Source organism: Procambarus clarkii, chromosome 2 (assembly GCF_040958095.1).
Source record: "Procambarus clarkii isolate CNS0578487 chromosome 2, FALCON_Pclarkii_2.0, whole genome shotgun sequence".
In the NCBI taxonomy this organism is placed as follows: Eukaryota; Metazoa; Arthropoda; class Malacostraca; order Decapoda; family Cambaridae; genus Procambarus; species Procambarus clarkii.
The window spans coordinates 15721490-15735199 of NC_091151.1; the positions used below are offsets into that span (position 1 = coordinate 15721490).

Sequence of the window (13710 nt, forward strand, 5' to 3'; positions counted from 1 at the left end):
TATATACAACTGAAAACCCACACCCCAGAAGTGACTCGAACCCATACTGCCAGGAGCAACGCAACTGGTATGTACAGGGACGCCTTAATCCGCTTGACCATCACGACCGGACAAAAGGAAGTGATAGCCGAAGCTATTTGAACCACTTCCCCGCCGGCACTCGGATGGTAATCTTGGGCATAGCATTTTATCAAATCACCTCATTCTTTGGGGCACACGTGAGGAACACAAATGGAAACAAGCCTGAATGGTCCCCAGGACCCGGCGGGGAAGTGGTTCCGGCAACCAGGAGGCCTGGTCGACGACCGGGCCACGGGGACGCTAAGCCCCGGAAGCACCTCAAGGTAACCTCAAGGTAGCAGCGTTTATTTCCGCGTTGCTATATCCGTTGTTCAGCAATACCCGAGTTACTCTTTCAAACTCTCTACTCACGTTGCTCCATTCAGAGCAGTGGGTAAGCGCTCGACGAATATAAGCATTGAGAACACTGGCTTTGTATCTTTGGGGGCTCTCGCTTCTACCGTTCAGGCATAATCCTATGTTGGTGGGCTTGGTATATACATTGGTGCTTAAAGAGGTTCCTGTTTTTGTTATTAGTACATCCAGGAATGGCAGACTGTTATTTTCACTATTTTCATGTGTAAATCGGAGTACTGACTCTTTAGATGTCTTTTTAGGTCAATTAGTTCATCTGAGTCTTTTACTATTACGAATATGTCATCTACATAACGGCAATATACAGTTGGTTTTTGTCTGCTACTGAAGACCCTGTCTTCGATGGTTCCCATATAAAAATTAGCAAATAAAACTCCTAAGGGGGAGCCCATTGCTACTCCGTCTATTTGTAAATACATGTCTCCTTGTGGACTGATGAAAGGGGCTTCCTTTGTACATGCTTCGAGAAGACTTTTCAAGTGTGGCTCAGGTATGTCTAATTTGGGGGTGCTCTCGTCTCTGTATACTCTGTCCAGTATCATTCCTATGGTTGTGTCGACTGGGACGTTAGTAAAAAGGGATTCAACGTCCAGGGAAGCGATGATTCCATCGGGCTGGGTAGATTTGATCAATTCTAGGAAATCTGCTGATGAGTGTAGACTAAACTTACTTGGAGTGTATGGAGTTAGGAGTTCATTGAGTTTTTTTTTTTTTTTTTTTTTGCCAGGTGATAAGTTGGGGTTGGTATTTGGCTGATTATAGGGCGTAGTGGGTTACCTGGTTTATGCGTCTTAACATTGCCGTAGGCATATCCTAAGCCATAGTCGCCTTGAAGTTTATTGAAATGCACACTACCTTTCTTTGCGTTGATTGCTGTAATTGTTTTGTTTACTTTCCGCTTAAGGTCTTCTACGGGGTTCCTCGTGATTCGTTGAAATTTGGAGTCGTCACTTAGGATGTCGCTAATTTTGTTCATGTATTCATGGGTAGGAATCAATACATATGCTGCTGTTTTGTCGGCTTTTCTTATTGTTACGTCTTTCAGATTTTTTAGTTGTTTCGCTGCTTCTTTGAGTCGTGGGGTTAAGATTGTAGATGAATATGTTCCTCGTTTTTTCCCTGCTTCTGCAAGTAGTTCAGCTTGAAGTGTGTCAGTGGTGATGACTTTTTTGTTGTCTTCTAGCTTATGGATATCGTCCAGAAGCATTTCGATTTCCAGGCGTTTTTGATGCATCTTTGGTTTAGATAAGAATTGACAATTTAGACCAAGATTTAAGAGGTCTCGTTGGTCCTGGGTAAGATCATAAGAAGTCAGGTTAAAGTAGCCATCTTTAGGACGAGGGATTTTTAGCTGTCCACCGTTTAGGGATGTTAACTTACGGAGTGTCTTTGTTTCTACAAGAGTTTTATGTTGTTGTTTCAGGTTAAATAGTTCACTGTTGATGGTTTGCTTGAGTTGGATAGGGATGTCGTACTGGGTCCATTTGTTTAACAGATGCTCCGCCAAAACAGCAGCATATGTATTGAATACATGAACAAAATGTACCCATGAATACATGAACAAAATTAGCGACATCCTAAGTGACGACTCCAAATTTCAACGAATCACGAGGAACCCCGTAGAAGACCTTAAGCGGAAAGTAAACAAAACAATTACAGCAATCAACGCAAAGAAAGGTAGTGTGCATTTCAATAAACTTCAAGGCGACTATGGCTTAGGATATGCCTACGGCAATGTTAAGACGCATAAACCAGGTAACCCACTACGCCCTATAATCAGCCAAATACCAACCCCAACTTATCACCTGGCAAAAAAACTCAATGAACTCCTAACTCCATACACTCCAAGTAAGTTTAGTCTACAATCATCAGCAGATTTCCTAGAATTGATCAAATCTACCCAGCCCGATGGAATCATCGCTTCCCTGGACGTTGAATCCCTTTTTACCAACGTCCCAGTCGACACAACCATAGGAATGATACTGGACAGAGTATACAGAGACGAGAGCACCCCCAAATTAGACATACCTGAGCCACACTTGAAAAGTCTTCTCGAAGCATGTACAAAGGAAGCCCCTTTCATCAGTCCACAAGGAGACATGTATTTACAGATAGACGGAGTAGCAATGGGCTCCCCCTTAGGAGTTTTATTTGCTAATTTTTATATGGGAACCATCGAAGATAGGGTCTTCAGTAGCAGACAAAAACCAACTGTATACTGCCGTTATGTAGATGACATATTCGTAATAGTAAAAGACTCAGATGAACTAATTGACCTAAAAAGACACCTAGAGAGAGAGTCAGTACTCCGATTTACACATGAAAATAGTGAAAATAACAGTCTGCCATTCTTGGATGTACTAATAACAAAAACAGGAACCTCTTTAAGCACCAACGTATATACCAAGCCCACCAACATAGGATTATGCCTGAACGGTAGAAGTGAGTGCCCCCAAAGATACAAAGCCAGTGTTCTCAATGCTTATATTCGTCGAGCGCTTACCCACTGCTCTGAATGGAGCAACGTGAGTAGAGAGTTTGAAAGAGTAACTCAGGTATTGGTGAACAACGGATATAGCAACGCGGAAATAAACGCTGCTATAAGAAGACACTTGGACCGTTGGTATAATTCAGAACCTAGAACAGAAACCACAACACCCCCAATAAAATTATATTACAAATCAACCATGCACAGTGAACATATAAAAGAGGAAAGAATAATGAAAGAAATAATCCGTAAAGGAGTAAAAAGCACTACTCCTAACCAAAACATAAACCTGATAATATTCTACAAAACCAAGAAGACTTCCGAACTCCTTATCAAAAACAGCCCGAAGCCGACGGAGAACCCTCTACAGCAGTCAAGCGTTGTATACATGTACACTTGCCCCCACGAAGGATGTAACCTTCAATGTAAGTACATAGGTATGACGTCGACCAAGCTGACGAGGCGTTTGACATGCCATCTTCAATCTGGTGCCCCTAGGAATCACATGAGACAAGCCCATGACATTACTCTAACAAGAGAAATGTTGAACAAGAATACTTGCATAATAGATAAAACCCAAGATTCAAGAAGATTACAAATTCTTGAGGCAATTCACATAAGAATAGAGCGACCTACCATGAACACCCAAATCACGGAACTATTTACTCTACCCACCATGAGAGTAAGGACAAGACAAGAACATATCGATGCCAACACAGAAGACAATGTCCAACATAACAGGCCAATTACACTGGATTAATCTTTGTGTTTAGATAGGAGATGCCTCGTATGGGCCAATAAGCCTTCTGCAGCCCCTATGTTTATCCCTTATGTATCCCCCCATGTTTTTCACCTTCATTGTATTATCACCTGACCTAATGCGGGTATAAAATCAACTAGTATTGTAAGATTGTTCACTTGAGAATGAACCATGGAGGTTCGAAACGTCGTGCAAATTATACAAATAAGTGTAATACACTCTATAGTAAATCACTTCTTTTCTTCACCTTAAAAGAACGAAAATGAGTTTTGGAGAACTCCTATTCCAATTAAGCCCTGATGCTAAGAAAATAGTTAGAGGGATAGAAGCCCTAAACCAGAAAATAATAAATACAGAATATGCGGTCATATTCAATGAAATATATATATATATATATATATATATATATATATATATATATATATATATATATAATTACTGCTGACACATGTAGCCTACAGCTATCAAACGTTATTGGGAACACTAAGGAGATCTCGCACTCCTAAATCACATACGTGAGTGATTTATCGATCACGCATGCCAATAAACACTCTCGAGAGTTACCTTACTCGACAGAGCGACGGCGGTCTCCAGCCAGCCTCGTCACTCACCAAATTCTACCGAAATTACATTAACACTGCAATCACAATATATATATGTATATAAATCACACTTGTCACGGCCCTGGGAACAATACAAGAAATTTAGACCACACTGTGGTACACTCCATAATAATCATTGCCAGGAATCACTGGCGTTACACATACCTGAGCGCTCAGTGTTGGAATTCCACACCTGCAAGACCACTTATTTAAATGATATCACTCCGTCCCACGGACGATCAAAAATGATTAATTACCACAATGGAATAATATAATTATTACATGGACATCCTCTCAGTCCTTGGCTAATCTATGTATACTCTGTTCCCGTGTGTACCCACACACACACACACACTGTCCGTCTGTGTACACCAGACGTAAGTCCCCCTGGACTGACAAGATGACAACAAGGGTGATTATCTCTTCATCCACACTTCACTCCACCTCCACAGGTGCTGCGTGACTATGTGACGGAACACTTGACCTCGAATTCAAGCTTTTAGAGACTAACTGATCACCAGAAATACACACATAGGTACTTACTCATTCACACTGCCGGCTTACACACCATTCCCATACATCATGCACCCCGCTTCCGGTGGCTGGCTCGCTCAGGGCAGCGGTGGGCGGCGGTAGTACCTTACGTGGTATTTTTTCGTACAATTGGCGCACACTCGAACCCCACCCACTCAACACGGCTCGGTTCGCACCCTCGACCCACGGTGAAGTGAAGCGTTCGTACCCAGGTGACGCGCACAATGATAGCATCTCACACAAACATGGGAAATCTGCCTGACACGAATTTCCCCATTCCCATCGGCTGCTACAGAGCACTAGCAAGTCTAATCATCACTGGTATGGGATCTACGAGTCTGTTACTGCTCGTATGCACATTATCCCACAATCCCAGATCACTGTACCTCTACCCACTGTACACAATGTCTTTCTCCCCTCCAAGCGACGACTTCGGCCGGATTCTGTGACGACCGCTGTCGTTGGTGAAGCAGGAAGTGAAGCAGTTGAGTAGTCCAGCCACCACGGCGCCCTATACTCAATTTGGCCGAATTGAGTACAGAGAAGCGTCTTGACAGAGTGGCAGCTGGGTTCAGAATGATGCTCACATCGACGATTTCCGCGTCCTCCTCGAAATAACCAATGAGAGGAAGGCATACAGCGGCCTACCCCTCTCATCCAATCAGCGATGGTGTAGCATAGCCCCTAGGGCAGCTCCAAGATGGCCGACCAACATGGCGGCTCAAGATGTTTACTAAGATGGCGGCTGTTTCCATGACGACGACTCGAGCGGCTAGCGCGAGGGAGGCCCACAGCTCACCCCACGCCTGCGGCCTAGCTGTTCCCGCGCAAAGTGGAGTCTCGCCTCAAAGCCATACAATGAGATGATGCTATCAGCTCTAGCACTGTCCACAGACGTGTTACTCCGGTCAGGGTAACATTTCTGGACTACTGATGACTGGGGCTCTCACATGAGCCCAAACACTAGATGTTTCGGTTGCTGGTTACCAAACTTAAGTCTGCCCACTTAACAAGTGTACTGGCTCCCACAGGCCTAAGAGCACTATTGTAAGTGAGCTGGTGAACCATCTCCTCAGATAACCTCCCACCACAAGATAAAATTTCCCGGAGGAAAATTTCATCTAAATCACCAGCCACTTACACTTGTGCTCTCAAGTGCACGGCGGCTGGGTGGTGGTGGTTCATCCATTTTCTGTTGAAGTCGGTGGCTGGCGGGACAAGATGTGACGTCACTGGGTCGTCCAGGGTGGTACTTCCTGACCGTAGTGCGGTCGTGCTCAGGTTCTGGGTCCAGGTTAAGCCGGCTCAACGCCTCGCAGCTTCCCTTCCTCAGTCCCTTCACACTCTCGCCCCACAGGTCTGTGTCATACTGGACACAATAGGTAGCACACTGGAATGGACTTACCAATGAAGTACAGACTACACACCTTCCCTACCCTACCGACACAATTCCGACAGTTAGCAGACTGTCTTGACTTCCAGGTGACAGGGTCTTTCTTCCTGTCTGTCTGTCACTCTCAGACCGGGTTGCTCTACCGACTGAGTTGACTGGGCTGAGGCCTCTTCAGCAGCTGTCAAACCTCGCCCCTCACTGAGCACTGGGTCACTGACCTGCTCGTTCATCAATCTCTCAGCGACCGTTCGTTTGTCTGAACGATCTTCCAACAGCCTGAAAGATTGGTCCAGAATATCCACTTCACTTGTGGGAACCACAGCTACCTTAGCCTCACCACTGGTAACATCAAGCAGACGTTTACTCTCCTGAGTGGTGGTAACCCTCGCGGGTCTGGCTGGTCGACAGGTTGTGGCGGGATCACCTGATCTGGGCCACACCCGTCTCACTGGGCTCACCTCCGTTTTCTGTGAAATGAAAGAAGGAAAATTGCCTTTTTTTCCTTTTACCTCATGCACCTGATCTTTCGCCTGATAAGAGGCGACCATGACTTCCTCAGCTGGCGGCCGTGTGACATCGCCGTCAGCTGGTGAGACCCATCTGAGTCCCTCTGAATCAGTTCTCGTTTTCTGTGCAATAGGGAGAGGAGGATGGCTCCGGTTTCTTTTCACCTGCTGCCTCTCTTCTTCTGTCTGAGCGGCGGTGATCTCTGCTCGACTGGCTGGCTGACGCTTGGTGTCAACGCCAGCGGGTTTAACCTTCCTCTCACCTGTTCCTGTTTCCTCTGGGTCATTTCCACAGGACAGACCCACCTGGTTCTCTATACCAGGAGTATTACCTATCAAAAGTCCATACACTGCCTTTCTACTTAGCGCAGCTTTGATCTTACCTTTGATATATGGGGTGTCTGCCCACACGGACACTTCTTCCATGTCCTTACCAGTGCCATCTGGGTACTGGACACGGAGGGTTCGACCTATTCTACTCTCAGGCTCAACCAAACTGCTCCTGACCATGTTAACTGTAGCACCCCGGTCTCGAAAGACACTCGTCCATTGCCCATTAACTCTTCCTCTAGTTAACTCGAGTGTGTGTCTTAGGGCATCACCTCCCACGGTACTCATGCCTGTAACTTGCACCTTGGTCATCTTCTTAGTCTTAAGCCTAGTGCTGCTCGGGCACTTAGCTGCTCGGTGACCTGCCATGTTGCATGTGAAGCACCTGGGCCCCTTAACCTTGGGTTTCTGTTGGTGTCCCTTAGACTTACTTTCTTTCGGTTTGGCTCCCTTACTTGGAGCTTGAGTAAACCGTTCAACCTTTGTCACACATCGATCTAGGTATGCATCCCTAGGATCGATCTTCTCCTCTCTTGGCAATAGAGGAGGTACCTCTACTTCCAGCGCCTGTACCTCTGAGCTTGGCGCGGCAGGAGGGGTTTGACTCCCCGTCCTTGCCTGGGATTGCACTCTTGCAATTTCCAATCTAGTCAATCTCTCGTGGTGGCCATTCCACATGAAGGCCACGAACTTGGCCTTATTAACTCCTTGCAGTTTAAAACAATCAGCTTGAGCTGCTAGGTACTGTAAAGTCATTTCCTCCTGGGGTTGTTCAGTCCCCATCCTGACTGAATTGAAGGTGTCCTGTTTGCGAACTTCTACATGGGTACCATCGAACAAAAGGTCTTAGTCGACATGAACTTGAAACCGGCCATATACTGCAGGTATGTTGACGACATTTTTACACAGGTACCTGATGTCAGACATCTGCAGGAGCTGAAGGAGGCATTTGAGCGGAACTCTGTGTTGCGTTTCACTTACGAGATGGAGAAGGATGGGAAGCTGCCCTTTCTAGATGTAACAGTCATGGAAAGGAGCGGAGGTTTCCACACTGCAGTCTACACTAAGGAAACAAACATAGGAATGTGCCTCAATGCCAACAGTGACTGCCCAGACAGGTACAAGAGGAGTGTCGTTAACGCTTATGTCGACCGTGCTCTCAGCCACAGCTCAGGATGGAAGCAAGTCGATGAAGAACTCTGTAGGGTAAGGCAGGTCCTAGTCAACAACGGCTTCTCCAATGGTTTCGTTGAAGACATCATAAGAAGGAAGGTGAAACGCCATGCAACCTCTGAAGAGACAACTAACACAACACCTGTACCCCCTATTAGACTATTTTACAGGAACTTCTTTTCCACAGCTCATAAAATGGAGGAAAGGGTCCTGAAAGATATAGTAATAGAAACGTTATCCCTACAAACAAAAATCAGAAGATACAATTGACGATCTACTATAAAACCAAGAAAACGGCCAACCTACTCATGAGAAACTCTCCAGACACAAAGCAGAATGCTTTAAAAGAGACCAATGTCGTCTATGCCTTCAAGTGCCCACTTGGGGACTGCAAGCCTCAAAGAATTCAGTATATAGGCAAGACAACAACATCTCTTTCCAGGCGATTAACGATGCATAAGCAACAGGGCTCCATTAAGGAACATATAATCTCTTCCCATAACCGGACCATCACCAGAGAAGTCTTAACAAAAAACACGGAAATCATCGATAGATACAGCGATAGCAGGCGGCTAGATATCTGCGAGGCACTACACATTAAGAAGTCGACACCAGCAATCAACAGCCAATTAATGCACAACTATATTCTACCCACTTCAAGACTCCGCACCAATATAGAAGCATCAAGAAATATGGGCCAATAGGCCCTCTGCAGTTACTTCCATTCTTCCCTTTAACTTACAAAATATTATACCCATTGTTTCGTGTTCTGTCTTGTGTTGAAAGTTTGTTTTCACCTCATCCAAAACTGTCGAAACATATCACCTCACCCAAATGCAGGTATAAAAAAAAAATCGAAGATGTTTAAGCTCTGTTCAGTTATAGTTGTGTGTGTGTAAACTAAAGTCTTTGAAAATGTAATAAGTTTTACGAAACGTGCTTAAGTGTTGCGTCAGACTAGAAATAAAAATGAATTTTGGAAAACTGATTTTTCAGTTACCATCAGCAGTGAAGAAAAATGTAAGAAACATTGAGAAAATTCGTGTTAGAATTATTAATCTTACTTTTTTGGTCATATTTAATAATATATATATATATATATATATATATATATATATATATATATATATATATATATATATATATATATATATATATATATATATATATATATATATATATATATATATATATATATATTATGTGTGTGTGTGTCTAGTTGTGCTTGCACAACTCACCTAGTTGTGCAAGCACAACTAGGTGAGTACACACACACACAGCATGGAGTCCATATCTAGTCAAGCATAAGACTAAACTGGAAAAGGTTCAAAGGTTTGCCACCAGACTAGTACCCGAGCTGAGAGGTATGAGCTACGAGGAGAGACTACGGGAATTAAACCTCACTTCGCTGGAAGACAGAAGAGTTAGGGGGGACATGATCACCACATTCAAGATTCTCAAGGGAATTGATAGGGTAGATAAAGACAGGCTATTTTACACAATGGGCACACGCACAAGGGGACACAGGTGGAAACTGAGTGCCCAAATGAGCGACAGAGATATTAGAAAGAACATTTTTAGTGTCAGAGTGGTTGACAAATGGAATGCATTAGGAAGTGATGTGGTGGAGGCTGACTCCATACACAGTTTCAAGTGTAGATATGATAAAGCCCAATAGGCTCAGGAATCTGTACACCTCTTGATTGACGGTTGAGAGGCGGGACCAAAGAGTCAGAGCTCAACCCCTGCAAGCACAACTAGGTGAGTACAACTAGGTGAGCACACACACACACACACACACACACACACACACACACACACACAAACATTTTATTTTTTAACTAATAATTCATTAATTTCCCATTTATTTATTTACATGTGGGCTGTTTTTTTCCACTTATTATACTAATCACTTTTGAAAAGAATTATCTGTTCTTCTCTGTTGATACTTGTATATTTATTTCTAGTCTGTTTAAAACATATATGTGGAGGCTGGTCAGGGCCGGATGGGCCAAGTAGGCCATGGCCTAAGGGCTCACCAGCACATTTTATTCTTATACATATATAAGCATAGGAATATGGCCTCACTGTATTCCTCTGCAAAACTAGAACTTGGGGGTCTTACCTCGTGTCCACGGTCGGCCAGAGCCTCAGCGAGAGACATGAAGACGTTCCTGTGGCTCTTGGAGGAGACGGGGAGGAGCATGAGGATCTTGTAGGACCTCTCAGGGGGCGCCAACTCCCCCGCGACGACCCCCGCCACAGCCGCCACCAACACACACAGCGGCGCCAACTTAATCTATGGACAAAGAATCGTAGTGTAAAAGAACAGCGTGAATAATCCAAATTCACAAATATATTTTTGGCGGGGTGCACGTTAGACAACAATCATCTCTTCAACTTTGATTCCAAAGTGCAAAATCTAATGTGTGTATTTAGCATGGGAATTGATCTAACCATTTTCTTCCTGGTTGGAAACGCGTGTGGTCAGGCAGGACTCTGGATGAGAAAGACTTACAGTTTCTGGACCACTAGACTTTAACCGCTTTAACTTTCAGACACACCCGCAGATATTCACAGTCACGAGCACCAATAAACAACTCTCCAAGGACACAAATAAGGCATGGACCTGAATTTCATTAGATTTATAACCAAATATATAAAATATATAGTTTACCCATCATTTAATAAGTTATTGAGTGTTTAAAGTCTGAAGTAAAAAGATTTACCAGGCTCTGGTAAATAATTCCAGAGAAGTAATTCCAGAGAAGGACGGTCCACAGATGAGCGAGATGTCAGTAGACTCCCCGTGCACACGAACTCTCCTGCTGACAAAACAATTGGGCTCACTCTCGGCTACCATGTGAAAATCAAGATTTGAGAGTTGTCCTCCAAGGTTACTTACCAGATTCACAGACAAAAAGCTAAACCAGTTTTATTAATGCCATCAATCTAGTTAAAATTGATATTGTACTCTGAAACAATATGTATAACAAATCAGTAAATGGTTTAAGTTGTTTAAATTTGGAAATGGTGTTATTTTGTTTATGAATGACAAACAAAGTAATACCAAGCAAAAAGAGCAAACGTGGGAAGAAACGGACTGCACAGTGAAATTCTTTAATACATTAAGACATCGCAGTCATATTCAGCTTATTCCGAAAATCTCGACTGTCTATGATTGACAGGAATGCTTCCCAGTCGCTGGCCATATTTCTGAGGCTGAAAAAATGTATTGTTTCTCAGTTACTTCAGAGTAGCAAAAGTCTCATTCGCCCTTAGGAAGAGCACTGTTCTCTATGGCAGCTCGCTCTTCAAAAGTTCGTGATACGATCAGTTCACCAAACACAACATGTAATAACTTATGGCATGAACCTTCCGCTGCCACGCTACTCCACTCTCATACACTGTCACCTCTGCTGCCGGGACGGTGGGAGCTGGGCACCAGCCCTCATCACCGTCACGTACACACCTGCAGGGCGGCTGCTCCTCACCATTACTGTGCATCTTTCCCTATATCATATACTGAACAATATTTGCGGTTTTCCGCCTCCAGCATGAGGAGTGTATTTCCTGATGCCTATGATCTCTTGTTGAAAATATGTCCGTAGTTGCTTTAAGCCTATATTTTTCCTTGGCCAAGGGTTTCACTTTTGACAGTGTAAGTAACTAATGACCTATCGAAAATAATAATTAATAATAATTCATTGTGAAGGAGGACAGGCAGCCAGAGTGAATTTATATATATGTTAGGCTTATATCGAAGTCACTCCCCTCCCCCAGGTTCGAATTACTGACTTTCCCACAGGATTCAACCCCAAAACAAGCTGATTAACTCCTGGGTACCTACTTACTGCTAGGTGAAGAGGTGCATAAGGTGATAGCAAATACGCCAAACCATTTCTGTCCCGTCAGGGATTCGAACCCGAAATCCTTGATTGTGAGTCGAGAACAAACCCTACTGTACTACTGGGACCCTCTTAAATAAATACGAGTCAACATAATATTGGGGACAATATTATATCTTGAAACTTGCCTCAATTAAATTTTATAAAAATCTCTATCCTAAGTAGGAGTCGGGCACGAGGCCCTGAGAGTGCTAGGCTAGTACAGTGACCACTTTCATAACCAGTCACACACAGAGATCACACTAACGTGATGCATCAAATGAACAAATCCACAAGGGCCGTACGAGGATCCTCGTCACGGCCCTTGTGGATTTGTTCATTTGATGCATCACGTTAGTGTGATCTCTGTGTGTGATGATATAAGGGCGAAGAGGGAGAACGGCCTATTGACAAAGCTCGGGTGCAGGGGGGGGGGGTTGTGTAAAAGCCCGGTTTGTGCCTCGGAGAGACTCCTACATCGTGTACCCGGTAACCCATTATTAGAATTGTTTAATGCCAGCTATGTCACTGTGCAGTTGCCTGTATCATGGACCACCAGTCTTACGGTACCTGTACCAAAGCCTGGCCAACCTGATGCTTTCCGTCCCATCTCACTGACCAGTTGCATGTGCAAAACCTTTGAGAGAATGGTGCTTAATAGATTATTGTATAGAGTTAAAGAGCACATGTCACCTGATATCAATGGTTTCGCACATGGTAAAAGTGTACACAACTGTATCACAACCTTTCTTACCGTTCATGGAGATAAAAGGCACAAGTACACAACATTTCTTGATTTAAAAAATGCCTTTGATATTGCTAATAGGGAAGTAATTATGTATGAATTAGCAAGAATGGATATAGGGGGACATTTATTACAATGGATACGGGGCTATCTTACCAACCGGAAGTCCTCTGCACTGTTCCAAGGCTACAAGAGTGCAACTAAAGTAATGCAACTAGGCACCCCACAAGGAGGAGTACTTAGTCCTACCTTGTTTAATGTTCTAATTAATGCTTTACTAAAATCAATCCCAACTAGTCCGGCAAACATCACTATCAGCTATGCAGATGACATCCTTGTGCATACTAAAACCCACCGCAAAATGCAAACAGTCTTAAATTGTATACATACAACTTGTGAGAGCCTTGGTCTTGTTGTAGGATATTTGGGCTTGACTCAATTTATTTAATTATTAAATTAATGAAAACAATTACGGAGGACCACCCACTTTTAAGAAAAGAGGGAAACTAATAAAAAGTGATCATTAGAAACACAAAGAACCAGTGTCTATGGATAAATATTATGAAGCATAATCACTTAAATAACTAATGGGCTGTATAGTTAATTATACAGCCCATTAATTATGGGCTGTTATAGACTGCGTGTTAGTTCATGTGAACATTACTGTTAGTAAGTTTTAGTAACTACAGTAATTAGTATATTTTAATACTAATTTATTATAATACAATAGTATTGTATTAGTGTTGGAAATTTCCAACATAACTCCGGGGGAAGATTTCTCGGGTCGCAGTGCAATGTTGAGGACTGACATACCTATCCCGAAGTTAGTATTAATGTTAATATGTTAGTATGTTAGT

General features: G+C 43.4%; 1 protein-coding gene across 2 annotated transcripts in view; it reads right to left on the reverse strand.

The window, feature by feature from the left end:
* Positions 1 to 11090, reverse strand: part of LOC123762444 (UDP-glucosyltransferase 2) — a 42609-nt gene extending 31519 nt beyond the window's left edge. The window contains exons 1-2 of one of the 2 annotated variants that reach the window (XM_045748955.2): positions 10951 to 11090; positions 10347 to 10520 (exon numbers count right to left, since the gene is read on the reverse strand). In XM_045748955.2, the coding sequence (XP_045604911.2) occupies positions 10347 to 10427 (81 nt within the window). In that variant the 5' untranslated portion in view covers positions 10428 to 10520; positions 10951 to 11090. Of the gene's footprint in view, positions 1 to 10346; positions 10521 to 10678; positions 10834 to 10950 lie in introns of those variants that run through there. The other variant, XM_069323788.1, reaches the window with a different exon arrangement.
* Between the last annotated feature and the right edge of the window lie 2620 nt (positions 11091 to 13710).